Source organism: Xenopus tropicalis, chromosome 6, assembly GCF_000004195.4.
Source record: "Xenopus tropicalis strain Nigerian chromosome 6, UCB_Xtro_10.0, whole genome shotgun sequence".
Lineage (NCBI taxonomy): Eukaryota > Metazoa > Chordata > Amphibia > Anura > Pipidae > Xenopus > Xenopus tropicalis.
Window position 1 is genome coordinate 5207379 of NC_030682.2, and position 27378 is coordinate 5234756.

At 50.8% G+C, this 27378-nt stretch overlaps 6 protein-coding genes across 11 annotated transcripts; 3 read left to right on the forward strand and 3 right to left on the reverse strand.

Annotated features, from left to right (window-relative positions):
- The first annotated feature begins 270 nt into the window (after nt 1–270).
- On the forward strand, nt 271–654 carry LOC116411636 (histone H4). Its single transcript, XM_031904327.1, has one exon. It carries the CDS (start codon nt 294–296, stop codon nt 603–605), a length of 312 nt encoding a protein of 103 aa, XP_031760187.1. The 5' UTR covers nt 271–293; the 3' UTR covers nt 606–654.
- A 1357-nt stretch (nt 655–2011) lies between these two features.
- LOC100497764 (histone H1B) lies at nt 2012–2717 on the forward strand. The gene has a single exon (XM_002941346.5). The coding sequence runs from the start codon at nt 2027–2029 to the stop codon at nt 2663–2665; it is 639 nt and encodes a 212-aa protein (XP_002941392.3). The 5' UTR covers nt 2012–2026; the 3' UTR covers nt 2666–2717.
- A 738-nt stretch (nt 2718–3455) lies between these two features.
- Nucleotides 3456–3904, reverse strand: LOC100498647 (histone H2B 1.1). Its single transcript, XM_018095115.2, has one exon. It carries the CDS (start codon nt 3849–3851, stop codon nt 3471–3473), a length of 381 nt encoding a protein of 126 aa, XP_017950604.1. The 5' UTR covers nt 3852–3904; the 3' UTR covers nt 3456–3470.
- Nucleotides 3905–3931: 27 nt separating this feature from the next.
- LOC116411533 (histone H2A type 1-like) lies at nt 3932–4704 on the forward strand. The gene is made up of 2 exons (XM_031903962.1): nt 3932–3962; nt 4240–4704. The coding sequence occupies exons 1-2, from the start codon at nt 3932–3934 to the stop codon at nt 4644–4646; spliced, it is 438 nt and encodes a 145-aa protein (XP_031759822.1). The 3' UTR covers nt 4647–4704.
- A 2362-nt stretch (nt 4705–7066) lies between these two features.
- LOC105945406 (gastrula zinc finger protein XlCGF57.1-like) lies at nt 7067–14606 on the reverse strand. 2 transcript variants are annotated; one of them, XM_031904239.1, is made up of 7 exons: nt 14316–14606; nt 11670–11845; nt 11148–11249; nt 10423–10530; nt 10056–10145; nt 9042–9146; nt 7067–8482 (listed from the first exon to the last, which is right to left on the reverse strand). In XM_031904239.1, the coding sequence occupies exons 2-7, from the start codon at nt 11704–11706 to the stop codon at nt 7200–7202; spliced, it is 1725 nt and encodes a 574-aa protein (XP_031760099.1). In that variant the 5' UTR covers nt 11707–11845; nt 14316–14606; the 3' UTR covers nt 7067–7199. The 2 variants fall into 2 exon arrangements, with proteins under 2 accessions (XP_031760099.1, XP_031760098.1); XM_031904238.1 differs by having other exon boundaries at nt 14211–14606.
- Nucleotides 14607–18361: 3755 nt separating this feature from the next.
- Nucleotides 18362–26831, reverse strand: LOC100496808. Of its 5 annotated transcripts, none has more exons than XM_018095110.2 (9): nt 26731–26831; nt 23847–23930; nt 22938–23039; nt 22652–22744; nt 22364–22456; nt 21632–21745; nt 20729–20781; nt 20157–20635; nt 18362–18728 (listed from the first exon to the last, which is right to left on the reverse strand). In XM_018095110.2, the coding sequence occupies exons 2-9, from the start codon at nt 23863–23865 to the stop codon at nt 18539–18541; spliced, it is 1143 nt and encodes a 380-aa protein (XP_017950599.2). In that variant the 5' UTR covers nt 23866–23930; nt 26731–26831; the 3' UTR covers nt 18362–18538. The 5 variants fall into 5 exon arrangements, with proteins under 5 accessions (XP_017950599.2, XP_031760159.1, XP_031760158.1 ...); XM_031904299.1 differs by having other exon boundaries at nt 23847–23921; nt 26627–26828; XM_031904298.1 differs by having other exon boundaries at nt 26627–26828.
- Nucleotides 26832–27378: the final 547 nt, after the last annotated feature.

Genomic DNA, 27378 nt, shown 5'->3' on the forward strand with positions numbered 1-27378 from the left:
AGTGACGTCTCAATCCAATAAAAACCTTTCCTGCTTCCCCTTATACTGTGTGCGCCCAACGGACGCTTTCTTGGCGGGCGATTTAAAACCAGCAGCTGATCTCACTGAACCAATCAGTACAAGTAACCTATGGGCGGGACTTAGTTAATCGACTTGTTTGCGAGGACAATGTATTATTATGCGCTAAACTCCGCCCACCAGCTCAGTTCCCTCTCAGGTCCGTTCCCGTAGGATAAAAGAGAAAGCACGAGCTATTTCCCGTAGACTGTAACGATTAGCGAATATTTGGGATCATGTCTGGACGCGGCAAAGGCGGGAAGGGTTTGGGGAAAGGAGGCGCCAAGCGGCACAGGAAGGTACTGCGGGATAACATCCAGGGCATCACCAAGCCCGCCATCCGCCGCCTGGCACGGAGAGGGGGAGTCAAGCGCATCTCTGGCCTCATCTATGAGGAGACTCGGGGGGTCCTCAAGGTTTTCCTGGAGAATGTCATCCGGGACGCCGTCACCTACACCGAGCACGCCAAGAGGAAGACCGTTACCGCCATGGATGTGGTGTACGCTCTCAAGCGCCAGGGCCGCACTCTCTACGGCTTCGGGGGCTGAATCTGCTCATAAACCGATATAAACCCAAAGGCTCTTCTCAGAGCCGCCACATATTCCCTTGGGAGCTGTTTCTCTGGTACCGAGAATGTACATAAAGATGTTTATGGGGACAGAGCTGCTACGAATCTAGTTGTTCCAGTAACGCTACTCAGCCAGAGCCTAATACTGTATCTAATGCGAAAACTTGTAATTATGCGTGAGCTGATTGGCTGTGGGTAACACCGGGTACATTGGGTAGTTATTGCCCAGTCTCCTGGCAACAATCCCTCTCAGTCCTATCAAAGACGAATGCAGTAAATACACCCCCCCCCCCCCCATTGCTGCCTTCTCCCCCCTGCCCTAGGAACTGTCCCGCCCGGGTTTCCCAGGCACTTACACCCCGTTACTGCCATCCCCTTGGGGCAGCACAGAATATAAACGCTTTGAGTTTACTCTCTCATACTATTAATTGTTGAGCCCCGACCCGAAATTCTTCATACACAGTCTAGGCCAACGCGGCCATAAAAAGGCTGATGGGACCAAAGAGATGTATCGGTTCCCCTGGGCTTGGGGTTAGTGAGTGCAGGTCCTTTTGGCTGATTTCGGACAGACCCCCAGCGAGGTGCGTGATTCCCATCGGTAATACCAGCCCTTTAGTACACTCATTTTTTTCATATACCGGTATGTTGTTTTTTTTTTTTTCTTCTAGATCATTGTTTTTATTTTTCCTTCTCTGTCTCAGTTTCTCTTTCCTTCCTGCATTTCCCAAGTGCAAAGTGGAGAAAAGTATTGATCCAGCGATTTCCTCCCCCAGTTTGATATCACTGACACGTCTGTTTCAGCAGAACTGCCCCAACTGCCCCCAGACTCCAGTAAATCCCAGTTCATTGATCTTTAGGGAAAAGTTTAGACGTATCAACTGTGCATACAGTCCTGCCACTCACTTACAGTGTCGGGCTCATGTTCCCTTCTCCCCGGCACATAAACCCCCAACTGATCAGTCTCCGGCACGGACTCAGAACTAAATGCCCCGCACTCAGTGTGGCCCTTCCCTGAATACTGCAGCCGAGGGCCCAAAGGCCCCTGTACTGTGCTACTTGCCTGGGATTCCCAGTCCCACCCATTCCCTTTATACTCGGATTTATAGAAACGGGGAATCGGCGGCAAAATCCGAATTCTACGGGGAGAATGTGCCCGTTCCCTGGGAGAGGGAACTTACTGTGGCACCTGATCAGCTGCTGATTGTGCGATATTTATACGGTAATTGGAAAATAAATTTTCCAGGCTGGAGAAACACAGAGAAGCGGCGGCGCTACAACACCACCCAATAGGAGGCATACTTGATGTTGCCAGTTGACCAATCAGGGAAAAAAAGGCTGAATATAAGGAGGTTCGGGAGATTCGATCAAAATTACTTTTTGCAAACAGAGTTTGGGTCGAGAATGGCAGAGACTGCAGCTGAGACCGCTCCGGCCCCTCCCCCGGCTGAAGCCGCCAAGAAGGCGGCAGCGGGAGGCGCCAAAGCCAAGAAACCCTCCGGGCCCAGCGCGGCCGAGCTCATCGCGAAAGCCGTGTCCGCCTCTAAGGAGCGCAGCGGGGTGTCCCTGGCCGCTCTCAAGAAGGCTCTGGCTGCCGGAGGCTACGATGTGGAGAGGAACAACAGCCGCCTCAAGCTGGCTCTCAAGGCCTTGGTCACTAAGGGGACTCTCACCCAAGTCAAGGGGAGCGGAGCCTCCGGATCCTTCAAGCTGAACAAGAAGCCGTTGGAGAGTAAGGAGAAGGCGGCCAAGAAGAAGCCAGCGGCGCCCAAAGCCAAGAAACCAGCGGCGGCGGCAAAGAAGGCGCCCAAGTCCCCTAAAAAGCCCAAGAAGGTCTCGGCAGCAGCAAAGAGCCCCAAGAAGGTGAAGAAACCGGCAAAGGCTGCCAAGCCCAAAGCTGCCAAGAGCCCGGCTAAAAAGGCCGCCAAGCCCAAAGCTGCCAAGAGCCCGGCTAAGCCCACCAAGCCTAAGGCTACAAAGAGCCCCGCCAAGGCAGCCAAACCCAAAGCGGCTAAAGCAAAGAAGGCCGCTCCTAAGAAGTAATATGGCCCCGGGGCCCCAGCGCATTGCACCAAAGGCTCTTTTCAGAGCCCCCCACCTCCCCCAGCAAAAGAGCCGGTAACTTCCTCTCACCCAGTGCAGCGGCGATTCCCGCCCAGTTGTGCGATACAGCGCAGCCCCCATAGCAACCCCACTGTTACTATTCCATTGGGCTTAGGTACTGATTGTTACATAGTAATTAGGACCGGGGCGGGGGCAAGAAAAGCCGAAAAAGACCCAAAGCCTTCCCATCCCAACCGAGCAGTTACATTTCCTTACAAATAAATGAGCCTGTAAAAACCGCAACTCCCCGCTAGGTGCCGCTATTGCACAACTCAACTAGCAACCTGGGGCCGCCAAAGCGGTACTGACACCCGTAACGCCCACAGATTCAGCTTTTCCCCCCTAATAGGAAGGCAGGAAACGGGAAGTCCGAGTCCCAAGGCCGCACCAGTGTCACATTGTACAACGAAGCCGCAGCCGCTTTGTGCGCAGCTCACTATTTGCGCTGTTCTGACGCGGAAAGTAGAGGTTATTCTGTACTCGCACATCTATTATTAGCGGGAAAGCGCATTGGGCTCAGCGCTTAAGTATTTCCAGATTGACAGCGGGAAATATCAAAGAACTCATAATCCGTGCTTCATAATAATGGCAGTAACACTAAAATATTAACCTCACGGTACTTTACACTGCAGAAAATGTAATAAGAGAATCATTGCAGCTATAGGTACAGATCTTCTAAAGAGAGTGTGTGGCTCTTAGAAGAGCCTTTGTGTTGCCGGGAGTAGGGCAGGAGATGGGGCAGCAGTTACTTGGCGCTGGTGTACTTGGTGACAGCCTTGGTGCCCTCGGACACGGCGTGCTTGGCCAGCTCCCCAGGCAGCAGCAGGCGGACCGCGGTCTGGATCTCCCGGGAGGTGATGGTGGAGCGCTTGTTGTAATGAGCCAGGCGGGAGGCTTCCCCTGCGATGCGCTCAAACACATCGTTGACAAAGGAGTTCATGATGCTCATGGCCTTGGAGGAGATGCCGGTATCGGGGTGTACCTGCTTCAGCACCTTGTACACGTAAATGGCGTAACTCTCCTTCCTTGTCTTCCTGCGCTTCTTCCCATCTTTCTTCTGGGTCTTGGTCACCGCTTTCTTGGAGCCTTTCTTCGGGGCTGGAGCGGACTTGGCTGGTTCAGGCATGATCAACTACCCTTACGCTTTCTGATAAACGAGAAAACTGTTTCCTCCTCCTCCCGGGCTGCTGCTTTTATAGCCCTCCCATGCAAATAAGGGAACTCGGAACCTGCGTCTGTAACTGGTCGGTTTGTGTCACATGACATAAACCCTCCCATCTACAGCTACGGATTGGTGTTCCAGAAAGCGTCTGTGTGATTGGCTGCAATCGAACTTACATGACAAAAAAAGGATGAATGCGCTTAGAGCAATTTATTGGCGCTTCCTAAAACCCCACTATGATTGGCTGAACCAGAATTCACCCAATTAGAGAAGAGAGGTGTGTCCTGCGCTGCCTACTAAAACCAGTACTGGGAGTAAGAACGCTACATTCTTTTACTTCTTTGTAGCTGAGTTGTATTGGGGATCGTGTCCGGCAGAGGCAAACAAGGCGGCAAGGTTCGGGCTAAGGCCAAGACCCGCTCATCCCGGGCTGGGCTGCAGTTCCCAGTTGGCCGTGTTCACCGCTTGCTGAGGAAAGGCAATTATGCCGAGCGGGTGGGAGCCGGAGCTCCGGTCTATTTGGCCGCAGTACTCGAGTACCTGACCGCTGAGATCCTGGAGTTGGCCGGGAACGCTGCCCGGGATAACAAGAAGACCCGCATCATCCCCAGGCACCTGCAGCTCGCTGTGCGCAACGATGAGGAGCTGAACAAACTGCTCGGAGGGGTGACTATCGCTCAGGGCGGGGTCCTGCCCAACATCCAGTCCGTGCTGCTGCCCAAGAAAGCCGAGAGCTCCAAGCCGGCCAAGGGCAAGTAACGCTCCGAACGATGAACTCTAAGCATCAAATAACCCAAAGGCTCTTCTCAGAGCCACTCACATTATCTAAACACGGCTGTGTGACACATAATATGTAGCAATGAGCCATAATATATTGACTCAGTGTAATATCGTTAAAAGCGCTTGTTGGTTCCTTTTACGACTTCCAAGCGTGTTTTTGTGTTTTCCTAAAGGCCAAATGTATCTTTTCCTGGAGCCATTTACAAAGAACGTAGCAAATGGGGAAAGTCCCAGGGCTCTCCTAATGCTCATGTAACAGCCCAAGATTGTTGGGGTTATGGGAGAAGAGATTCAGTCTGGAGCAATAATTAATGAGCGGCTTTGCTTCAGGAACACTGCTGTATAAATAAGCTGCTGAGCCACTAAGGCTGCCTGGAGAAAAGGCACAGGTTACATAATAGATAAAACACTGTATTCTACATAAGTTATATAACCTGTGCCATTTCTCATTTTGGATGGCTGCTCCCATTGGTAAACAGCAGGGTATTTATATAAACTATAGTAGGGTTTCTGTAGCAAACACCCCAGCTGTACCAGTGCAGGAATGGCTGCCCCCGGGGCTACACAGCGGGGTATTTATATAAACTATAGTAGGGTTTCTGTAGCAAACACCCCAGCTGTACCAGTGCAGGAATGGCTGCCCCCGGGGCTACACAGCGGGGTATTTATATAAACTATAGTAGGGTTTCTGTAGCAAACACCCCAGCTGTACCGGTGCAGGAACGGCTGCCCCCGGGGCTACACAGCGGGGTATTTATATAAACTATAGTAGGGTTTCTGTAGCAAACACCCCAGCTGTACCAGTGCAGGAATGGCTGCCCCCGGGGCTACACAGCGGGGTATTTATATAAACTATAGTAGGGTTTCTGTAGCAAACACCCTAGCTGTACCAGTGCAGGAATGGCTGCCCCCGGGGCTACACAGCGGGGTATTTATATAAACTATAGTAGGGTTTCTGTAGCAAACACCCCAGCTGTACCGGTGCAGGAATGGCTGCCCCCGGGGCTACACAGCGGGGTATTTATATAAACTATAGTAGGGTTTCTGTAGCAAACACCCCAGCTGTACCGGTGCAGGAATGGCCGCCCCCGGGGCTACACAGCGGGGTATTTATATAAACTATAGTAGGGTTTCTGTAGCAAACACCCCAGCTGTACCGGTGCAGGAATGGCCACCCCCGGGGCTACACAGCGGGGTATTTATATAAACTATAGTAGGGTTTCTGTAGCAAACACCCCAGCTGTACCGGTGCAGGAATGGCTGCCCCCGGGGCTACACAGCGGGGTATTTATATAAACTATAGTAGGGTTTCTGTAGCAAACACCCCAGCTGTACCGGTGCAGGAATGGCTGCCCCCGGGGCTACACAGCGGGGTATTTATATAAACTATAGTAGGGTTTCTGTAGCAAACACCCCAGCTGTACCGGTGCAGGAATGGCTGCCCCCGGGGCTACACAGCGGGGTATTTATATAAACTATAGTAGGGTTTCTGTAGCAAACACCCCAGCTGTACCAGTGCAGGAATGGCTGCCCCCGGGGCTACACAGCGGGGTATTTATATAAACTATAGTAGGGTTTCTGTAGCAAACACCCCAGCTGTACCAGTGCAGGAATGGCTGCCCCCGGGGCTACACAGCGGGGTATTTATATAAACTATAGTAGGGTTTCTGTAGCAAACACCCCAGCTGTACCAGTGCAGGAATGGCTGCCCCCGGGGCTACACAGCAGGGTATTTATATAAACTATAGTAGGGTTTCTGTAGCAAACACCCCAGCTGTACCGGTGCAGGAATGGCTGCCCCCGGGGCTACACAGCGGGGTATTTATATAAACTATAGTAGGGAACATTGTGTGAAATAAATAAAGAAGGAATGTGCTTAGCAGTGTTTGAGCTGATTTATTGAAAAATTCCAACAAAACCCCAGTAGCCCCGCCCATCTGTTCCACTTCCTGCTGCCTCCTTTCCCAGGCTGTGCAGGGGGGCCGGCGGCACTGTAGGATAGGAACCAATCAGCAGCTAGGCTGACCTGATAGGGAACTGGCCTGTCTGTGCTTGTGCGAGTGCAGGGCTGTGATTGGCTCTCCCCCTCCTACTGTGCTTTTGGCAGGGACCAATAGGATACGCCCACCCATCACTTGAAACCCAGACAGGGACCTGAGAGGAGTTACAGGAAGCTCCAATGGGATAATTGAATGCCCATGTATAACATTACAAGGAAACTGCAAAACCTCTGTAGCAATATATGGACTGGTGGTTACTATTATTACACTGTGGTGTAGTTGCACCTACTCAGGCTGAGTAAGGGGTATATTTATCATGCTGTGTAAAAGGTGGAGTAAAACATTACTAGCGGTGCTGCTCATAGCAGCCAATCAGATGCTTTGCTTTGGTTTTCTAACTGTTGAAATCTAATTGCTGATTGGTTGCCCTGGGCAACATCACTGGTAATGCTTCACTTCACTTTTTACACAGCCTGATATACACCATAGTGTTGGGTTTCACAGGGTAGAATAAATGCCCTGACTGCCCCCGCTAGGAAGTCTGTGGTAGAAACAGCACTGTGATTAATTTGCTCTCTGATAACTGAGAGGCTCCAATAGCAGAGCAGCACAGAGTTACCGGTGCAAGTCCCTGCTGCTCCTGCCCCACGTGCCCCACGTGCCCAATGTGCTGCTGGGCGATGATGTTCCTTTTCCTCTCAATGGTTCTCTGCAGAGAGTGAATTTGCTGGTGTTTCTTGAGGTTGTTCTTTACAGCGAAAGTCTTGCCACATTCTGTGCACGGGAACGACTTGCGCTTTCGTTCCTTCCCTTCTTCCTTTCGGTGAATTCTCTCGTGGACGTTCAAGTTGCACTTCCTAGAAAAACATTTTCCACACTCGGAACACGTGAAAGGTTTCTCCCCGGTGTGGATCCTCTCGTGGGACGTCAGGCTGTTCTTGGTAGAGAAGCCTTTGCCGCATTCCGTGCAGGTGAATGGTTTCTCCCCGGTGTGGATCATCTGATGTTGCACAAGTGAGTTTTTGGTTAAAAAAGTTCCGCCACATTCTGTGCAGTTAAAAAGGTTCTCCCCCGTGTGGGTTTTATGGTGGTTGAGCAGTTTGCTCTTCTCAGAGTAACTCTTGCCACATTCCGTGCAGGTGAATGGTTTCTCCCCCGTGTGAATCTTTTGGTGTTTGCGGAGCTTGCTCTTCTCGGAGAAGCTTTTGCCACATTCCGTGCAAGCGTAAGGCTTTTCCCCCGTGTGGATTTTGTAGTGGATGTTAAGGTTGCCCCTTAGATAGAAGCCCTTACCGCATTCCGTGCAAGTGAATGGTTTCTCTCCGGTGTGAATCTTCTGATGTCGGTTAAGATCTTTCCTTAGAGAGAATGTTTTATGGCAGTCCTTGCAAGTAAATGGTTTCACCCCTGTGTGCAGCAACTGATGCGTTTTTAGGCTGCATTTATTGTTGTAGTGCTTCCCACACTCGCTGCACGGAAACCGAACCCCCTGCACCTCCTCATTTTTGTGCGGATCCGTGAAATTCTCAGGACAGTCGGCGCAGAGGTGGGCGAGAGGGTCGCTATTCCCGGAGAAGCACCTCCCACATTTTTCACAGATAAAACCAGATGTGTCGGCGCTTGCTGAGCAATCCTCATATCTAGTGCCGTCAGTCAGTGCTGCCCCCGGCAATACTCCAGCCCCCGATAATGGCTCCTTGGCTGCATCCAATGAATCAAAATGATTGCTGGTTTCTGTCAATAACCGCCTCTCGTGCCTTATCAAACATCTGGGGGGGTCGGGGTCCCAACAGTTTCCATCATTTATACAACTCTCTGTAAGAAAAACAGAAAGAGGAGTAGGAATTCTGTCAATCCAAAATCCCTAAATGTGGGGTTTATTTTGCTGAAATTACAGTAAGTAACCTACTTTTATTTAACTATAAGGGGTATATTTATCCAGCTGTGTAAAAAGTGGAGTGAAGCATTACCTGTGATGTTGCTCATAGCAACCAATCAGCAATTAGATTTCAACAGTTAGAAAACCAAAGCAAAGCATCTGATTGGCTGCTATAAGCAACATCACTAATAATATTTTACTCCACTTTTTACACAGTCTGATAAACATACCCCTAAATACACTTCCAATACAAAGTAATTAGGCAATCCCATGATTATATAGTCATTTGTACACAATTGCCCCTGAGAGCAGTATCTGCCATTTTCTGCACTGATGGTCCTGACTAGTTATGAGCGAATCTGTCCTGTTTGGCTTCGCTGAAAAATTCAGGGAGAAGTTAAATGGAGATTAATGCAGTGGGGCCCATGTGGGATTCCTCATTAAAGGGATGCTAAAATCACAATCACAATTACAAACAGGTCCCTGGCTACTTACCCCCATCAGTAAGTGGTGCGGCTGAGCTTTCCATTGGGGTCTGATGGTCCTCAGGGTCCGGTTCTTCCTCCTTTATCTTTATCTGTAATACTTCCAGCTCTGCCCCTGAGGCCAATAAACCAATACAAAAAGCAATTTTCAAAGGCACATTCCTTCTATTTCTAGATTATTATAATACTATATGTCTTTATTTTACCATTCTATTTATCTAATGCTCTGTTATACAGATAGAATAGCTAGAATCTCAGCCATAAAGCAGGGCAGGACTGCTGCTTACAATGGGGGGATCAGATAGGATCTGTGCCACTGTGACAGAATGCTCTGTTATACAGATAGCTAGAATCTCAGCCATAAAGCAGGGCAGGACTGCTGCTTACAATGGGGGGATCAGATAGGATCTGTGCCACTGTGACAGAATGCTCTGTTATACAGATAGCTAGAATCTCAGCCATAAAGCAGGGCAGGACTGCTGCTTACAATGGGGGGATCAGATAGGATCTGTGCCACTGTGACAGAATGCTCTGTTATACAGATAGCTAGAATCTCAGCCATAAAGCAGGGCAGGACTGCTGCTTACAATGGGGGGATCAGATAGGATCTGTGCCACTGTGACAGAATGCTCTGTTATACAGATAGCTAGAATCTCAGCCATAAAGCAGGGCAGGACTGCTGCTTACAATGGGGGGATCAGATAGGATCTGTGCCACTGTGACAGAATGCTCTGTTATACAGATAGCTAGAATCTCAGCCATAAAGCAGGGCAGGACTGCTGCTTACAATGGGGGGGGGGGGGATCAGATAGGATCTGTGCCACTGTGACAGAATGCTCTGTTATACAGATAGCTAGAATCTCAGCCATAAAGCAGGGCAGGACTGCTGCTTACAATGGGGGGATCAGATAGGATCTGTGCCACTGTGATAGAATGCTCTGTTATACTGCAGTGGATATATGTGAACTTTTTCACTGTATCTGTATAAGAAGATGGTTCTAATATCACAGGACAAGTTACTCACCCGCTGCAGGGACTGACTCAGTTTCACACTTTATGGCAGTGATGTGATCCTTTGCGTCTGAGCCTTCATCCTCACATTTAATTTCAGAGACTAAATAGAAAAAATGTAATTTGTATGAATGATGTAAATCAGTAAGTATGAATCAAAGTACTGTAGTCGAGTAATATAGTACTATAAAGTGTAGAAGCAGCAATATAGTATCTGTACATGGGGGTGCAGCAATTGCCAGGCTTCCCTGTGGCTGTGGCAGTGGGCCCCAAGGCAGAGATGGTTCCATGGGGGGAGCACCAGCAGCCAATAACCCCTGGGCCCCCCCCACTCACCCTGCCCTGCAGGCAAATTCCCATCCTGTGTCCCATCCACTTACCCCCATCAGCAAGCGGAACTGCTCTCCTTTCCATTGGGCTCTGATAATAATCAGAGTCTGGTTCTTCCTCCTTTATCTGTAATATTTCCATTTCCTTCTCTCTGAAACCTGCAGAGTGGGATGTAACTTTCATTAAATGAGACATATTTCGTAAAACAACAAGAGTGCCTTATACTCATTAAAGGAGACATATCATATAACAATTTATAGAAGAATTATACTCCTACAGATATAGAAGGATTGTGCTTAAAAAGTTGTGTTTCAGGCTGATTTATTGAGAAATCCCCCCAAATCTCCACTAGCCCCGCCCATCTGTTCCACTTCCTGCTGCCTCCTTTCCCAGGCTGTGCAGGGGGGCGGCGGCACTGTAGGGTAGGAACCAATCAGCAGCTAGGCTGATCTGATAGGGAACTGAAGCCTGTCTGTGCTTGTGTGACTGCAGGGCTGTGATTGGCTCTCCCCCTCCTACTGTGCTTCTGGCAGGGACCGTTAGGACACGCCCACCCCTCATGTGAAACCCAGACAGGGACCTGAGAGGATCTATAGGGAGCTCCAATAAAGGGGCCATTGTTACAGATAGGGTTAATGTTTAGCCCAAAGGGAAACCAGCACCGGATATTATTCATAATTGCCTACAGGGTTAGGGGTTTTCCTTTATCCAATATGTCTCCCTGTATTGTTCTGTACAAATAAAATGAGCTTTGCCCTATAGAATTCTAACTCACCATCAGCAGGAGGGGGATCCGTTTCACGTTTTATAGAGCTCAGACAATCCTCACATTCCGACTCCTCATTCTCCACTTTCACTGCCAACCTTGGCTCCATCTCTAAGGAACAAAAATCAAATAAAGTTTGTGGGATTTGTCTAGTGCAGACATCGTTACTATGGGAACTGCCTCCCAGGGGGGCACAGAGCAGCGGCAGGGGGAGCGCCACTTGCTGGAAAGGGTTACTTTTTACTTCTCATCATAACTTGTGATTCCCCACAAATATACACCGTGAGGCACAGGTAGCCAGGTATGGGTGGGAACATAATTACCGGCCCCGCCTATGGGGCCAACTGCCACTTTTTCTGCACAACTGCAGTTCCAAAATCTTTGCTCAAATAAGTTCTATAGGAAACCCCTCTGATAGGTTTCTCAGTCACTGGGAAAGAAAGAATCCCAGAAAGAGCAAAACCGGATATTCCTGACAGGGTACTGTAAATGGACACAGGGTTAAAGGCTGAAAAAAGCAAATGCACTCACGTGGCTCCATGCTGGAAGGGGGTCGGTCTCCTCTCATTCACATGCAGCTTTCTATTCCCACAGCTAAAGGGCAGAATCACCCGTAAGTCTTATTGGTTTCATACAGGGGTCTCTTCTCTGTGATGCTGAGACTTATTAAGATGAGACTGAACACACAGCAACTGCCAACTCATGTTCTGCACAGGAGACAGTTAAAGGAGACATATTGGATAAATGGGGGGCAACGCTAATTTTGTAGGCAATTATGAATAATATCCGGTGCTGGTTTCCCTTTGGGCTAAACATTAACCCTATCTGTAACAATGGCCCCTTTATTGGAGCTCCCTATAGATCCTCTCAGGTCCCTGTCTGGGTTTCACATGAGGGGTGGGCGTGTCCCAACGGTCCCTGCCAGAAGCACAGTAGGAGGGGGAGAGCCAATCACAGCCCTGCAGTCACACAAGCACAGACAGGCTTCAGTTCCCTATCAGGTCAGCCTAGCTGCTGATTGGTTCCTATCCTACAGTGCAGGGTACGGAGGGCCGCCGGCTCCCCAGCTCATCCAGAGAATTCAGCCAGCAGGAAGTGGAACAGATGGGCGGGGCTAGTGGGGTTTTGTGCGAATTTCTCAATAAATCAGTCTGATACACAACTTTTTAAGCACAATCCTTCTATATCTAGAGGAGTATAATTCATTGGTACATTCATAATTTTTATAGGATATGTCTCCTTTAAAGTCATTTCGTTAGTATTCTGACAGTTAACCCCCAGTCCCACAGCCGCCCCTCTCTATCAGCCCCTGCAGCGGGATTAACCCCCAGTCCCACAGCCGCCCCTCTCTATCAGCCCCTGCAGCGGGATTAACCCCCAGTCCCACAGCCGCCCCTCTCTATCAGCCCCTGCAGCGGGATTAACCCCCAGTCCCACAGCCGCCCCTCTCTATCAGCCCCTGCAGCGGGATTAACCCCCAGTCCCACAGCCCCCCCTCTCTATCAGCCCCTGCAGCGGGATTAACCCCCAGTCCCACAGCCGCCCCTCTCTATCAGCCCCTGCAGCGGGATTAACCCCCAGTCCCACAGCCCCCCCTCTCTATCGGCCCCTGCAGCGGGATTAACCCCCAGTCCCACAGCCGCCCCTCTCTATCAGCCCCTGCAGCGGGATTAACCCCCAGTCCCACAGCCGCCCCTCTCTATCAGCCCCTGCAGCGGGATTAACCCCCAGTCCCACAGCCGCCCCTCTCTATCGGCCCCTGCAGCGGGATTAACCCCCAGTCCCACAGCCACCCCTCTCTATCAGCCCCTGCAGCGGGATTAACCCCCAGTCCCACAGCCGCCCCTCTCTATCAGCCCCTGCAGCGGGATTAACCCCCAGTCCCACAGCCGCCCCTATCAGCCCCTGCAGCGGGATTAACCCCCAGTCCCACAGCCGCCCCTCTCTATCGGCCCCTGCAGCGGGATTAACCCCCAGTCCCACAGCCACCCCTCTCTATCAGCCCCTGCAGCGGGATTAACCCCCAGTCCCACAGCCACCCCTCTCTATCAGCCCCTGCAGCGGGATTAACCCCCAGTCCCACAGCCGCCCCTCTCTATCAGCCCCTGCAGCGGGATTAACCCCCAGTCCCACAGCCGCCCCTCTCTATCGGCCCCTGCAGCGGGATTAACCCCCAGTCCCACAGCCGCCCCTCTCTATCAGCCCCTGCAGCGGGATTAACCCCCAGTCCCACAGCCGCCCCTCTCTATCAGCCCCTGCAGCGGGATTAACCCCCAGTCCCACAGCCGCCCCTCTCTATCAGCCCCTGCAGCGGGATTAACCCCCAGTCCCACAGCCGCCCCTCTCTATCAGCCCCTGCAGCGGGATTAACCCCAGTCCCACAGCCGCCCCTCTCTATCAGCCCCTGCAGCGGGATTAACCCCCAGTCCCACAGCCGCCCCTCTCTATCAGCCCCTGCAGCGGGATTAACCCCCAGTCCCACAGCCGCCCCTATCAGCCCCTGCAGCGGGATTAACCCCCAGTCCCACAGCCGCCCCTCTCTATCAGCCCCTGCAGCGGGATTAACCCCCAGTCCCACAGCCGCCCCTCTCTATCAGCCCCTGCAGCGGGATTAACCCCCAGTCCCACAGCTGCCCCTCTCTATCAGCCCCTGCAGCGGGATTAACCCCCAGTCCCACAGCCGCCCCTCTCTATCAGCCCCTGCAGCGGGATTAACCCCCAGTCCCACAGCCGCCCCTCTCTATCAGCCCCTGCAGCGGGATTAACCCCCAGTCCCACAGCCGCCCCTCTCTATCGGCCCCTGCAGCGGGATTAACCCCCAGTCCCACAGCCGCCCCTCTCTATCAGCCCCTGCAGCGGGATTAACCCCCAGTCCCACAGCCGCCCCTCTCTATCGGCCCCTGCAGCGGGATTAACCCCCAGTCCCACAGCCGCCCCTCTCTATCAGCCCCTGCAGCGGGATTAACCCCCAGTCCCACAGCCGCCCCTCTCTATCAGCCCCTGCAGCAGGATTAACCCCCAGTCCCACAGACAGTGCAGGGAGGAGGAGGAGGAGGAGGGAAAAGCACTTACCCAGTAGCCCAGGCTGGAGATGTGAGTGCAGGGGAGGGACAATGCCAGGGACACAGGGGGGGGAGGGAGTTACAGGGAGTTTCCATGCCCCCTAACAGCTCTCACCGGACTGAGTTGGAAGGGAAGAATCGGCCTCTCTCAGCCCGGCCTTTGGGGGATGCTCGGTCCCCTCCCTATGACACACACGCAGCTTCTCCCTCACACACAGGACCAATAGAAACAAGCGCAGACTATTACTTCCATGGTGTCACGGTTAGAGCGCCGCCATTATATTGGTGGGCACTTATAAACATTGCCATTTACAACTCAGAAAGGTAGAAAAGAAAGGAACCGTTCCCCAATCGCTCAGTATATAAACGCACGTCACTGAGAGAAAGAACACAGAACCGCCTTACAAACGGAACCCTAGTGAAGTATTGCAAGCCGGAATTGAGTGCGCCCCCTTCGGTGGAAGCCGGTACTGCAGGGCCGAATGTATTGCTTATTATACCATCTTTCTGTTACATCTGCCGATACATTCGGATTATATTTATATACATTTTATCACCAATACGATTTTTACACAACATACTGATTAGTGGGATTTTATTAAACATTATTTACATTTTCCTCTTTAAATAAAACCATTTCCCAGCTGAAATGTATTAAAGTTCCCCCTCCTTCCCTTAGTAGATATATTTGCAATCAAAAATCTATTACCTCTTTTTCAGGAAAAATATATCATTTGGTAGGGCAGTTAATTAATTACACTGATATACCCCCCCCCCCCTTGTATTTTAATTTAATTAATGAATTGCCTATCTGTCATACCAGGGGATGCAGGATGTTAACCCTTTCTCTGCTGCTGCCTGAGTAAATAACAGAAACACATTTTAACAGCAGTAGTTGCTACCTGCTTGTTTGCTGGTTTGTACCAGCGCAGAGATATGCACACATTGGGGAAGGGCTTACTGCAGGAGTCCTTTGGCTGCCATGCTGTGTCATAGTTCTCAGTGGGTTAAACATTACTTGGGATTCTTGTCTTGCTAGTTAATACAACTAGTTAAAGGAGACATATCCTATAAAAATTATGAATGTACCAGGGAATTATACTCCTCTAGATATAGAAGGATTGTGCTTAAAGTTGTGTTTCTGACTGATTTATTGAGAAATTCCCCCAAACCCCACTAGCCCCGCCCATCTGTGCCACTTCCTGCTGGCTGAATTCTCTGGGTGAGCTGGGGAGCCGGCGGCCCTCTGTACACTGCACTGTAGGATAGGAACCAATCAGCAGCCACTCTTCATTTCAAACTCGGACAGAGAAGTGAGAGGATCTATAGGGAGCCCCAATAAAGGGGCCATTGTTACAGATAGGGTTAATGTTTAGCCCAAAGGGAAACCAGCACCGGATATTATTCATAATTGCCTACAGGGTTAGGGGTTTCCCATTTATCCAATATGTCTCCTTTAAAGGAGACATATTGGATAAATGGGGGGCAACGCTTATTTTGTAGGCAATTATGAATAATATCCGGTGCTGGTTTCCCTTTGGGCTAAACATTAACCCTATCTGTAACAATGGCCCCTTTATTGGAGCTCCCTATAGATCCTCTCACTTCTCTGTCCGAGTTTGAAATGGAGAGTGGGCGTGTCCAAACGGTCCCTGCCAGAAGCACAGTAGGAGGGGGAGAGCCAATCACAGCCCTGCAGTCACACAAGCACAGACAGGCTTCAGTTCCCTATCAGGTCAGCCTAGCTGCTGATTGGTTCCTATCCTACAGTGCAGGGTACGGAGGGCCGCCGGCTCCCCAGCTCATCCAGAGAATTCAGCCAGCAGGAAGTGGCACAGATGGGCGGGGCTAGTGGGGTTTTTGTGGAATTTCTCAATAAATCAGTCAGAAAGACAACTTTTTAAGCCCAATCCTTCTATATCTAGAGGAGTATAATTCCCTGGTACATTCATAATTTTTATAGGATATGTCTCCTTTAATGCAGTAATTGCCGGGTGTAGCTCAAACACATGTATCCTGCTCTGTTGTGTGGATGTAATACTAACTAAGTTCTACTGTCTTTCTGCTGCGGGATGCTGGAAGTTATAGTTCAAAATGCTGCAGGATAAAAATCCTTCTTATACATACTAAAAATGTCTTAAATTGTGGGCCCATTTGCATTAGCCCCTATAATAACCCATTCCTGGTTATGTGTATCCAAGCTCCCACCAGTACTTACCCAGGGATAGAGCTATAACTCTCTGTACTTGCTGCTTGTGGGCTGCTCTCTTGCCCTTGGATAAGTGAATCCAAGCTTTCCCACGGTGGACAAGAACAAAGACCAGATTAAGGTTATTTTTTTTTTATTGTTATTGTATTAAAGTCTATGGGCAGTGTGAAGCAGGTATACGAAGAATATTCAGTTGCCCCTTCAAACTGCTTTCCCTAAGTCTCCCAACAGGCTCTTTTAATAAAACCATAGGCTCCACCAGTGTGAAAGGGAAGGAAATTATCCATTCAGAATGGATGAAAAAGTCACATAAAAACACACACTATGGGGCACATTCATCAAAGTCAGAATACAAAAAATTTGTATTTTTTCTAAGTTTTGGTACTGTGCGTACTGTGACAATCGTATTTGTCGCAACGAGTACGTATATCAGATTCATTCAGGGTTCGGTATGGTGACTTTCCTTGGGCCGGGTTGGAGCTGCAGAGTGCCATTGAGCCCTATGGGAGACTTTCCTTGGGCCGGGTTGGAGCTGCAGAGTGCCATTGAGCCCTATGGGAGACTTTCCTTGGGCCGGGTTGGAGCTGCAGAGTGCCATTGAGCCCTATGGGAGACTTTCCTTGGGCCGGGTTGGAGCTGCAGAGTGCCATTGAGCCCTATGGGAGGCTTTCCTTGGGCCGGGTTGGAGCTGCAGAGTGCCATTGAGCCCTATGGGAGACTTTCCTTGGGCCGGGTTGGAGCTGCAGAGTGCCATTGAGCCCTATGGGAAGCTTTCCTTGGGCCGGGTTGGAGCTGCAGAGTGCCATTGAGCCCTATGGGAGGCTTTCCTTGGGCCGGGTTGGAGCTGCAGAGTGCAATTGAGCCCTATGGGAGGCTTTCCTTGGGCCGGGTTGGAGCTGCAGAGTGCCATTGAGCCCTATGGGAGACTTTCCTTGGGCCGGGTTGGAGCTGCAGAGTGCCATTGAGCCCTATGGGAGGCTTTCCTTGGGCCGGGTTGGAGCTGCAGAGTGCCATTGAGCCCTATGGGAGACTTTCCTTGGGCCGGGTTGGAGCTGCAGTGTGCCATTGAGCCCTATGGGAGACTTTCCTTGGGCCGGGTTGGAGCTGCAGAGTGCCATTGAGCCCTATGGGAGACTTTCCTTGGGCCGGGTTGGAGCTGCAGAGTGCCATTGAGCCCTATGGGAGGCTTTCCTTGGGACGGGTTGGAGCTGCAGAGTGCCATTGAGCCCTATGGGAGGCTTTCCTTGGGTCGGGTTGGAGCTGCAGAGTGCCATTGAGCCCTATGGGAGACTTTCCTTGGGCTGGGTTGGAGCTGCAGAGTGCCACTGAGCCCTATGGGAGACTTTCCTTGGGCCGGGTTGGAGCGGCAGAGTGCCACTGAGCCCTATGGGAGACTTTCCTTGGGCTGGGTTGGAGCTGCAGAGTGCCATTGAGCCCTATGGGAGACTTTCCTTGGGCTGGGTTGGAGCTGCAGAGTGCCATTGAGCCCTATGGGAGACTTTCCTTGGGCCGGGTTGGAGCTGCAGAGTGCCATTGAGCCCTGTGGGAGGCTTTCCTTGGGTCGGGTTGGAGCTGCAGAGTGCCATTGAGTCCTATGGGAGACTCTCCTCGGGCCAGGTTGGAGCTGCAGAGTGCCACTGAGCCCTATGGGAGACTTTCCTTGGGCCAGGTTGGAGCTGCAGAGTGCCATTGAGCCCTATGGGAGACTTTCCTTGGGCCAGGTTGGAGCTGCAGAGTGCCATTGAGCCCTATGGGAGACTTTCCTTGGGCCGGGTTGGAGCTGCAGAGTGCCATTGAGCCCTATGGGAGACTTTACTTGGGCCGGGTTGGAGCTGCAGAGTGCCATTGAGCCCTATGGGAGACTTTACTTGGGCCGGGTTGGAGCTGCAGAGTGCCATTGAGCCCTATGGGAGGCTTCCAAAATCATACACAGAAGGATCAAAGTCAAAAAGGTTTTCTCGCCGATTGTTCGGATACGAAAATTCACCTTAGTGAATCTGGCCCTATATATATAACACAACATCTATTTGACAAAACATAACAATCCTATATTATTAAAACAAAAATAAGAGTCCAATCTGTGACATTATTAAAACTTGTGAAACAGGGTCAAATAATGAAACAGAACATTAATCGAGAGCCATCTTTTCTGCGAGGTAGTCCAGAGCCCCAGGAAATCCTGTGTATTTATGGTTGGGATCTGGAAAGGCCTTTCGGATTCGCCTGATAGCGCAGGCCGGTATAGGTTTGTGTCCTTCTGCTCCAAGATAGCCGTACAGCCACACCATAAAGGAACGAAAAGCTGTTTTCCGCAAACACCTATTTAAAAAAAATAAATAAAAAAATAAGATAATGAAGGACTGCGATTAAACACATAATGTGCCCCAGCCAGTCCACTAGGGATGAGTAGCAGCTCTCAGCATTATATGCTTGCAATCCCCCATCTTGTCCACAGGCAGTCTGCCCCTAGGTGAACCTGATTGGATGAAAGTGCTTTACACCTTTGAAAGGTGTGTGAAGGCAGAGCAGTGACTGGCTACTTGCACCCCCATTCTGTTCTGGGGTCATTAGGACACACCCACATCTCACAGATGGACCAGAGAGGATCTATGGGAGCCCCAATAAAGAAGTAATTTTTCAAGATAACAGTCCTTTTAAGCATCATGGTCTACATGCTGATGGGGATTAAAAAAAAAAAAACAAAGAAATATGTCCCCTTTATAGGGAAAGTACACATATTCTATGCCAATTAGCAACTGGTCTCCATGTTCAGCAGCTCTTCAGTTTGGAATTTCAGCAGCTATCTGGGTACTAGGGAGCAATTCACCCTAGCAATCAGGCAGTGGTGTGAGACTGGGAGCTGTATGGGAGGGGCCTGAATAGAAAGATAAAGAATAATAATATCATTGTAGCCTCACAAAGTAACACTTGGTTGCTGGGGTCAGTGACCCCCATCTGAAAGCTGGAAAAAGTAAATAATTTTAAAAAATGAATGAAAGCCAAATTTAAAGTTGCTAAAATCAGAACATTCTATAACATTATGAATGTTAACGACCCCTTTAAATTAAACACAATTAGAGATATTTCTTTTTCTTGAACCGTCCGTAATTTTTCAGACGATCTGGTAACATTCCTGTACAATTGATACTGACAGTTCTGTACGGGATGGACATAGATAGCTGCAGATTACAAGAGCCATTGAGTCCTGAGTGCACAAAGTTGTATTTAAGCTTTGGGGATCTAGGCCGCCATGCAGTACATGCACTGGCACTTTGCTTGGCCCCATCCTGACACAGCGTCGGACTGGGCCGTTGGGGGTACCAGGAAAAACCCCGGCGGCACAGATTTGTTCCCCCCCCCCCCCCCCCCCCCCAGGGTGCTCCCGTGATTCTTTATTTCCCTCCCCCGACGCACCGCAGGTAAGTTTCTTTTAGGAGCGCTCAGGGGAGGCGGTCAGAGGCTTCTGCGGGATGGGGGGGGGGGAAGGCGGCGGGGGCCATTGGGGGGTGCAGGGGCCCCTGAGGCAGAAGCCCCCGGTGGGCCCTGCACCCCCCCAGTCTGACCCTGTCCTGACAACAGGAAAGAAAACAGCCCAGAACCAAAAGAGGTTGTAGTTCTGGGAAAGTAATGGAGGGGACTGGATATGTTTACCTGGGGGGAGGAGCTCCTACTAGCATTCAAACAAATAGATCCACCTTTCAATCCAAACTGGATAAACTCTAAAAATAAATATATGTATAGAAGCACCTCATATAGACTCTATGCTTGGGCAGCCGCTTCATCTTGTAATTGATTATCTTGAACCCAGTGTCCACTCTGGCATAGTCCACAACCTGACTGAGAAATGTTGAGTGTGCGGTTATGCAGTGAGCCCCACAAGGAATGAGATCTCGGATCTTCTCAACTGCAGTGCAGCAAAGGTTCTCTGTTTGGGTGTCTATAGGAACACAGTTTCCACAGTTGCACCAATCCACATTCTCAACCCGTTCAGCTGTTTCTTCCGTGTCACCATCTATGCTGCTGCTTTCTGGGCTGTTTGTATTCTCATCCTCCTCTTCATCATCATCTTCATCATCATCATCAACGTCGTTGTCCTCATCACTGGATTCCTGACTACCCGGGCTTTCTGCCCTGTTCATTCTTTGCCTTTGAGGATTAAAGGGGAAGCAGCCAGAAGTAGCAGTCACCGCTGGCCTTTTTCTTAGACGCTCAAGTAAATCCTTTAGCTGTGTGTGGAATAACTAGATATTAGGTCTCATAATCATATTTCAAAAAAATATAGTGCATTAAGTGCATTACAAAATATTATCATTTAATACCTTATCACTTTCAGATGAAGGTCTGCCACCAATGCCTATGTCACTTCCTGCTCCTTGTTGGGGGGAAACAACAGCATTTTAATGTGCCAATAAGTCTGAAAACACATTGTATAACTTAAATCCCTAAACTCCAGCCCGGTGTTACTGCCCCACAGGCACAAGCAGGGAGATCCCTAAACTCCAGCCCAGTGTTACTGCCCCACAGGCACAAGCAGGGAGATCCCTAAACTCCAGCCCGGTGTTACTGCCCCACAGGCACAAGCAGGGAGATCCCTAAACTCCAGCCCAGTGTTACTGCCCCACAGGCACAAGCAGGGAGATCCCTAAACTCCAGCCCAGTGTTACTGCCCCACAGGCACAAGCAGGGAGATCCCTAAACTCCAGCCCAGCGTTACTGCCCCACAGGCACAAGCAGGGAGATCCCTAAACTCCAGCCCAGTGTTACTGCCCCACAGGCACAAGCAGGGAGATCCCTAAACTCCAGCCCGGCGTTACTGCCCCACAGGCACAAGCAGGGAGATCCCTAAACTCCAGCCCAGTGTTACTGCCCCACAGGCACAAGCAGGGAGATCCCTAAACTCCAGCCCAGTGTTACTGCCCCACAGGCACAAGCAGGGAGATCCCTAAACTCCAGCCCAGTGTTACTGCCCCACAGGCACAAGCAGGGAGATCCCTAAACTCCAGCCCAGTGTTACTGCCCCACAGGCACAAGCAGGGAGATCCCTAAACTCCAGCCCAGTGTTACTGCCCCACAGGCACAAGCAGGGAGATCCCTAAACTCCAGCCCAGTGTTACTGCCCCACAGGCACAAGCAGGGAGATCCCTAAACTCCAGCCCAGTGTTACTGCCCCACAGGCACAAGCAGGGAGCCCGGTGTTACTGACAGGAACCCTGGTTACTCACCCCCACCATAGAGTGAAACTGCAGGCGTATCACTTGGGGTCTGGTAATAATCAGGGTCCAGTTCTTCCTCCTTTATGATTACCTGTGTTATTTCTGATTCAGTCACCATGAAATCTGTGTACACAAGGGACAGATGTGCCACTTAAAGTGCTGCCATGGGAAATATTAGCAATAACATAGCGTAATGGGATACATGCACACACATACACCCGCGGAAGGCTGGTTATATCAAACATGTAGTGCTGAGAATGCTGCAATAAAAGTCACTATGGGAAAGTCATAAGCTACTGTGTCTGCTTTCTGGGTTACCTTTTTCTTAATGTGCATACCCTTACCAAGAGATTGCCCCCAGTGCTGGCGATACCTGGAAGTTAGGAGCAGACTCTAACACTGAAATATGTGGGAATTTTCATTACTTACTTATTAATTTGTTGACAGTAGACATGGCTATAAGGACACACTATTCAGTGCCAGTGCCCCATTATACCTTATGGCTGGGAATGTACACTGGCTGTAATATTATAATATATAGAAGCTAATAATACAATGTTTTCCAAGCAAACACTATTGTCCCGGGGAAAATAAACACAAGGGTACGGCCTCACCATGTAGGTATTTATTCGCTATTCTAAAACAGGGATTCAATTCTGCATGAACTTTACATCAACTGCCACAAACAGGGTAATTCCTACAATCCAGCCCAGTATTACAGGAAGAACTTTGGCTACTTACCCCCCTCAGTAAGTGGTTCTGTCCAGCTTTCTATTGGTGACTGATAATATTCCGGATTCTCATTTTCTTCCTTTATTTGTGGTTTGGAAAAACCTGTAAATGCGGAACAGTCAGTGCCATTGGACAACTAGGAATAAGATATATGGTCCCTGAATTGAATGAGATTTTTAAAGTGATGTTATATTGTCCAACTATGGATTTGTAAGAACATTAACTGTGCACTGGGCCTTTTCTTACCATTGTGAATGGAATTTACATGAAAATGTGCCTAAAAATGTGTGTACTCACCATCTGTAAGTGGAACTGCCGAGTTTTCTATTGGTTTTAGTTCCTCCTTCTCTAACTTTATCTGTAATTTTTCTGGTTTTTTCTCTGGAAAACCTGTAAAGAACAGGACAATTCACCGACGAGCCAAGGATCTGCCATCCCCATCGTGACATACCAGACATTGCACAAACAGACATACCAGACTTTCCTGCACCATAGTCAAAAGCTATCCAAACAAATCTTAGCATTTATGGGCAACTTTTACTATAAAAAGACAATTACTTCAATACAAAACTAAAAGGCTCACCATTGATAGGCACAAAATCCACTTCACGCTTTATAGAGGTTAAATGATTCCTAGAGTCCCACTCTTCACCCTCCAACTTCACCTGCAAACTTGATCTAATTTCTAAGGAAAAAAACAAAAAGCTATCATCATAAGAATGCATGTAGGTAAAATATCTCTCCCATAACAGATACAATATATAGAGTATGGATTTTAAAAATGATTATTACTGTTAACATTTTGCATCTTTTAAAATGGTACCTATATTTGGGATCCCCATTGATCTAATGCTCAATGTATAGAAGGAAGTGGGTAACCAATCACAGGTCTACCTTCATACAAGAAAAAATATACCGCAGTGGCCTGTCAGGTCCACATAGCTGCTGATTGGCTGTAGAGAACAGAGCAAAAGCAGCCAGCAGCAACTGAACAAATGAGGGTTACGGGTAAAGATTTTGGAGAGATTTTCAATAAAGCGGTACAGAACGTAATATTTGAAGGCACATTGCTTCCATTTTACAGACAAACACTTGCCCTTGACACTATAAAAAAATTCCTCATGCAGCAGCTTGGTGGAAAGGCCCTGGTCACATAGAGCGTCAGCTCCACTTCTCTGAGCCTGCAGTTCGTAGGCAGGCAGAAAGAAGCAGATCTGCTCTCTTCCGCAGCTCCATATAGCTGCACTGGCAGGCACAGCTACACAGAGTGGAGCCTAAAACGGCTGAAAACACAAAAGCAGGCATTTTAGGGCCAATCTCTACTCCATGTAGCTGCACTGATGAGGAAGATGCGCCTTTCAGAGCTGCAGAAGAGATCCACTAATCTCCACCTGCCTACAATACAAGGCAAGAGAAGCAGAGCCAACACTTTGTTAGATCACGTCCGTAGTCATTGGGCAGCTGATTCCAACACAGGCAAATAGCTACTCACGAGACAAGACGGGCTCCATTTCAGTAATGGGTGGTGCTCCTCCGGCTGTTCTGACTCCGTAGGAGGGACCTTGATCTGCATTCACTGAATATCAGGAAAACATTAGATAAGATGAAAACCAAAAGTACATTAGCCACACAAAGGATTGAGACTTCCAAACTGTCTCAGTGATGTAACTAGTGGCCCAGACCCCCTGTCACCACTCATTGTATGTGCAGCCAAGGGAGCCTGGATACTATCGCACCCCCAGTAGTTACACACAACGAAGCTTTCTGATTAATAGTTTATTTACTGTATGCGGAGATTTGTCCTCATGATGTCAAAACCAAGCGGCCATGATGCTACTCTGCTATGTAACAACACTCACAGAAGTAACCCAAATGCAGCTTTACAAGTCATACATACTAAAAAGTTTGGGTACAACCTGTGAGTGGGTTTTCTATGTTCTGTAAAACGATATTGGTAGGTGCCCCAGGTGTGTATCCAGCACTTCCACACATCCCAAAACTGCCTGCTTACCCATTTTACTACACCAACTCCAAGAGGCATAATCCATTACCCACAGTTTCCGACCCATTCTGGTCCAACTTCCAAAATTTCATAGCTCTCCTATCACTGCAGGATACCCTCCCATCTGCCCCTCTCTATCGGCCCCTGCAGCGGGATTAACCCCCAGTCCCACAGCCGCCCCTCTCTATCAGCCCCTGCAGCGGGATTAACCCCCAGTCCCACAGCCGCCCCTCTCTATCAGCCCCTGCAGCGGGATTAACCCCCAGTCCCACAGCCGCCCCTCTCTATCGGCCCCTGCAGCGGGATTAACCCCCAGTCCCACAGCCGCCCCTCTCTATCAGCCCCTGCAGCGGAATTAACCCCCAGTCCCACAGCCGCCCCTCTCTATCGGCCCCTGCAGCGGGATTAACCCCCAGTCCCACAGCCGCCCCTCTCTATCGGCCCCTGCAGCGGGATTAACCCCCAGTCCCACAGCCGCCCCTCTCTATCGGCCCCTGCAGCGGGATTAACCCCCAGTCCCACAGCCGCCCCTCTCTATCAGCCCCTGCAGCGGGATTAACCCCCAGTCCCACAGCCGTCCCTCTCTATCAGCCCCTGCAGCGGGATTAACCCCCAGTCCCACAGCCGCCCCTCTCTATCGGCCCTGCAGCGGGATTAACCCCCAGTCCCACAGCCGCCCCTCTCTATCGGCCCCTGCAGCGGGATTAACCCCCAGTCCCACAGCCGCCCCTCTCTATCGGCCCCTGCAGCGGGATTAACCCCCAGTCCCACAGCCGCCCCTCTCTATCGGCCCCTGCAGCGGGATTAACCCCCAGTCCCACAGCCGCCCCTCTCTATCGGCCCCTGCAGCGGGATTAACCCCCAGTCCCACAGCCGCCCCTCTCTATCAGCCCCTGCAGCGGGATTAACCCCCAGTCCCACAGCCGCCCCTCTCTATCAGCCCCTGCAGCGGGATTAACCCCCAGTCCCACAGCCGCCCCTCTCTATCAGCCCTGCAGCGGGATTAACCCCCAGTCCCACAGCCGCCCCTCTCTATCAGCCCCTGCAGCGGGATTAACCCCCAGTCCCACAGCCGCCCCTCTCTATCGGCCCCTGCAGCGGGATTAACCCCCAGCCCCACAGCCGCCCCTCTCTATCGGCCCCTGCAGCGGGATTAACCCCCAGTCCCACAGCCGCCCCTCTCTATCAGCCCCTGCAGCGGGATTAACCCCCAGTCCCACAGCCGCCCCTCTCTATCGGCCCCTGCAGCGGGATTAACCCCCAGTCCCACAGCCGCCCCTCTCTATCGGCCCCTGCAGCGGGATTAACCCCCAGTCCCACAGCCGCCCCTCTCTATCGGCCCCTGCAGCGGGATTAACCCCCAGTCCCACAGCCGCCCCTCTCTATCGGCCCCTGCAGCGGGATTAACCCCCAGTCCCACAGCCGCCCCTCTCTATCGGCCCCTGCAGCGGGATTAACCCCCAGTCCCACAGCCGCCCCTCTCTATCGGCCCCTGCAGCGGGATTAACCCCCAGTCCCACAGTCCCCCCTCTCTATCAGCCCCTGCAGCGGGATTAACCCCCAGTCCCACAGCCGCCCCTCTCTATCAGCCCCTGCAGCGGGATCAACCCCCAGTCCCACAGCCGCCCCTCTCTATCAGCCCCTGCAGCGGGATTAACCCCCAGTCCCACAGCCGCCCCTCTCTATCAGCCCCTGCAGCGGGATTAACCCCCAGTCCCACAGCCGCCCCTCTCTATCAGCCCCTGCAGCGGGATCAACCCCCAGTCCCACAGCCGCCCCTCTCTATCAGCCCCTGCAGCGGGATTAACCCCCAGTCCCACAGCCGCCCCTCTCTATCAGCCCCTGCAGCGGGATTAACCCCCAGTCCCACAGCCGCCCCTCTCTATCAGCCCCTGCAGCGGGATTAACCCCCAGTCCCACAGCCGCCCCTCTCTATCAGCCCCTGCAGCGGGATTAACCCCCAGTCCCACAGCCGCCCCTCTCTATCAGCCCCTGCAGCGGGATTAACCCCCAGTCCCACAGCCGCCCCTCTCTATCAGCCCCTGCAGCGGGATTAACCCCCAGTCCCACAGCCGCCCCTCTCTATCGGCCCCTGCAGCGGGATTAACCCCCAGTCCCACAGCCGCCCCTCTCTATCAGCCCCTGCAGCGGGATTAACCCCCAGTCCCACAGCCGCCCCTCTCTATCAGCCCCTGCAGCGGGATTAACCCCCAGTCCCACAGACAGTGCAGGGAGGAGGAGGAGGAGGAGGAGGAGGGAAAAGCACTTACCCAGTAGCCCAGGCTGGAGATGTGAGTGCAGGGGAGGGACAATGCCAGGGACACAGGGGAGGGAGTTACAGGGGCAGCCTGTCCCTCAGTGAGTTTTCCCTCACCTCAGCTCTGTCAGCGATGCAGAACAGTAACTAGCATCCAAAAGCTCCAGAGGGAGGTACCTTTGTCGCGCCTCAGTGACGTAGTTCTGTTTTCCATCAAAGCCGCCCACTGTGGACAAATTAAAAGCTTGCACAGTTCGCACTTCCGGGTCTTCATTAACCTAACGCCGCCATTTTATTGGTGGGCAAACGCTTCTTAAACTTCTTATAGTGGAAGAAAACCTAATGGTGACATGTACAGGTATTTGACACATTTATTAATCATCTTGCTGGGGTTTTTATATTAATTACCTGAGGTACAAGTACATACTAGTCCCGTGTATAACTGACTGAGGCACTATCCCTGCCTCCCAAACTCCTTTCCAGCAGTCAGTATAGGTAATGCATGAATGAGAGGGCGCAGTTATATCTGCGTTATTATTGTTATAGTGAGCCGTATTTATTGTTATAGTGAGCCGTATTTATTGTTATAGTGAGCCGTATTTATTGTTATAGTGAGCCGTATTTATTGTTATAGTGAGCCTCAGAAAAGGGGGAGGAGCTGACATGGAGGGTTTATAAAGGAAGAGCTGAGTCTTGAAGCAACAGCAGGAGTCATTTCTCCTCCAATTCTGCTTATCAGCTGCTGCTACATTGTGTCAGAAGCCA

What these genes read in the sequence shown, in the direction of transcription:
- LOC100496808 (XM_018095110.2), bottom strand. An exon ending in AGAACCACTTACTGAGGGGG is followed by an intron (nt 21,746 to 22,363) that starts GTAAGTAGCCAA and finishes TTGTGTACACAG; the next exon opens with ATTTCATGGTGACTGAATCA. An exon ending in AAGCATAGAGTCTATATGAG is followed by an intron (nt 18,729 to 20,156) that starts GTGCTTCTATAC and finishes TTTTTTAAATAG; the next exon opens with GTGTTTGCGGAAAACAGCTT.
- LOC116411533 (XM_031903962.1), top strand. Translation starts at nt 3,932, where the DNA reads ATGCAAATAAGGGAACTCGGAACCTGCGTCT. An exon ending in GGAACTCGGAACCTGCGTCT is followed by an intron (nt 3,963 to 4,239) that starts GTAACTGGTCGG and finishes TTTGTAGCTGAG; the next exon opens with TTGTATTGGGGATCGTGTCC.
- LOC100498647 (XM_018095115.2), bottom strand. Translation starts at nt 3,851, where the DNA reads ATGCCTGAACCAGCCAAGTCCGCTCCAGCCCCGAAGAAAGGCTCCAAG.
- LOC105945406 (XM_031904239.1), bottom strand. Translation starts at nt 11,706, where the DNA reads ATGAGAGGAGACCGACCCCCTTCCAGCATGGAGCCAC. An exon ending in GGATCCCCCTCCTGCTGATG is followed by an intron (nt 10,531 to 11,147) that starts GTGAGTTAGAAT and finishes CCCACTCTGCAG; the next exon opens with GTTTCAGAGAGAAGGAAATG. An exon ending in AGTTCCGCTTGCTGATGGGG is followed by an intron (nt 10,146 to 10,422) that starts GTAAGTGGATGG and finishes TTTTCTATTTAG; the next exon opens with TCTCTGAAATTAAATGTGAG.
- LOC100497764 (XM_002941346.5), top strand. Translation starts at nt 2,027, where the DNA reads ATGGCAGAGACTGCAGCTGAGACCGCTCCGGCCCCTCCCCCGGCTGAA.
- LOC116411636 (XM_031904327.1), top strand. Translation starts at nt 294, where the DNA reads ATGTCTGGACGCGGCAAAGGCGGGAAGGGTTTGGGGAAAGGAGGCGCC.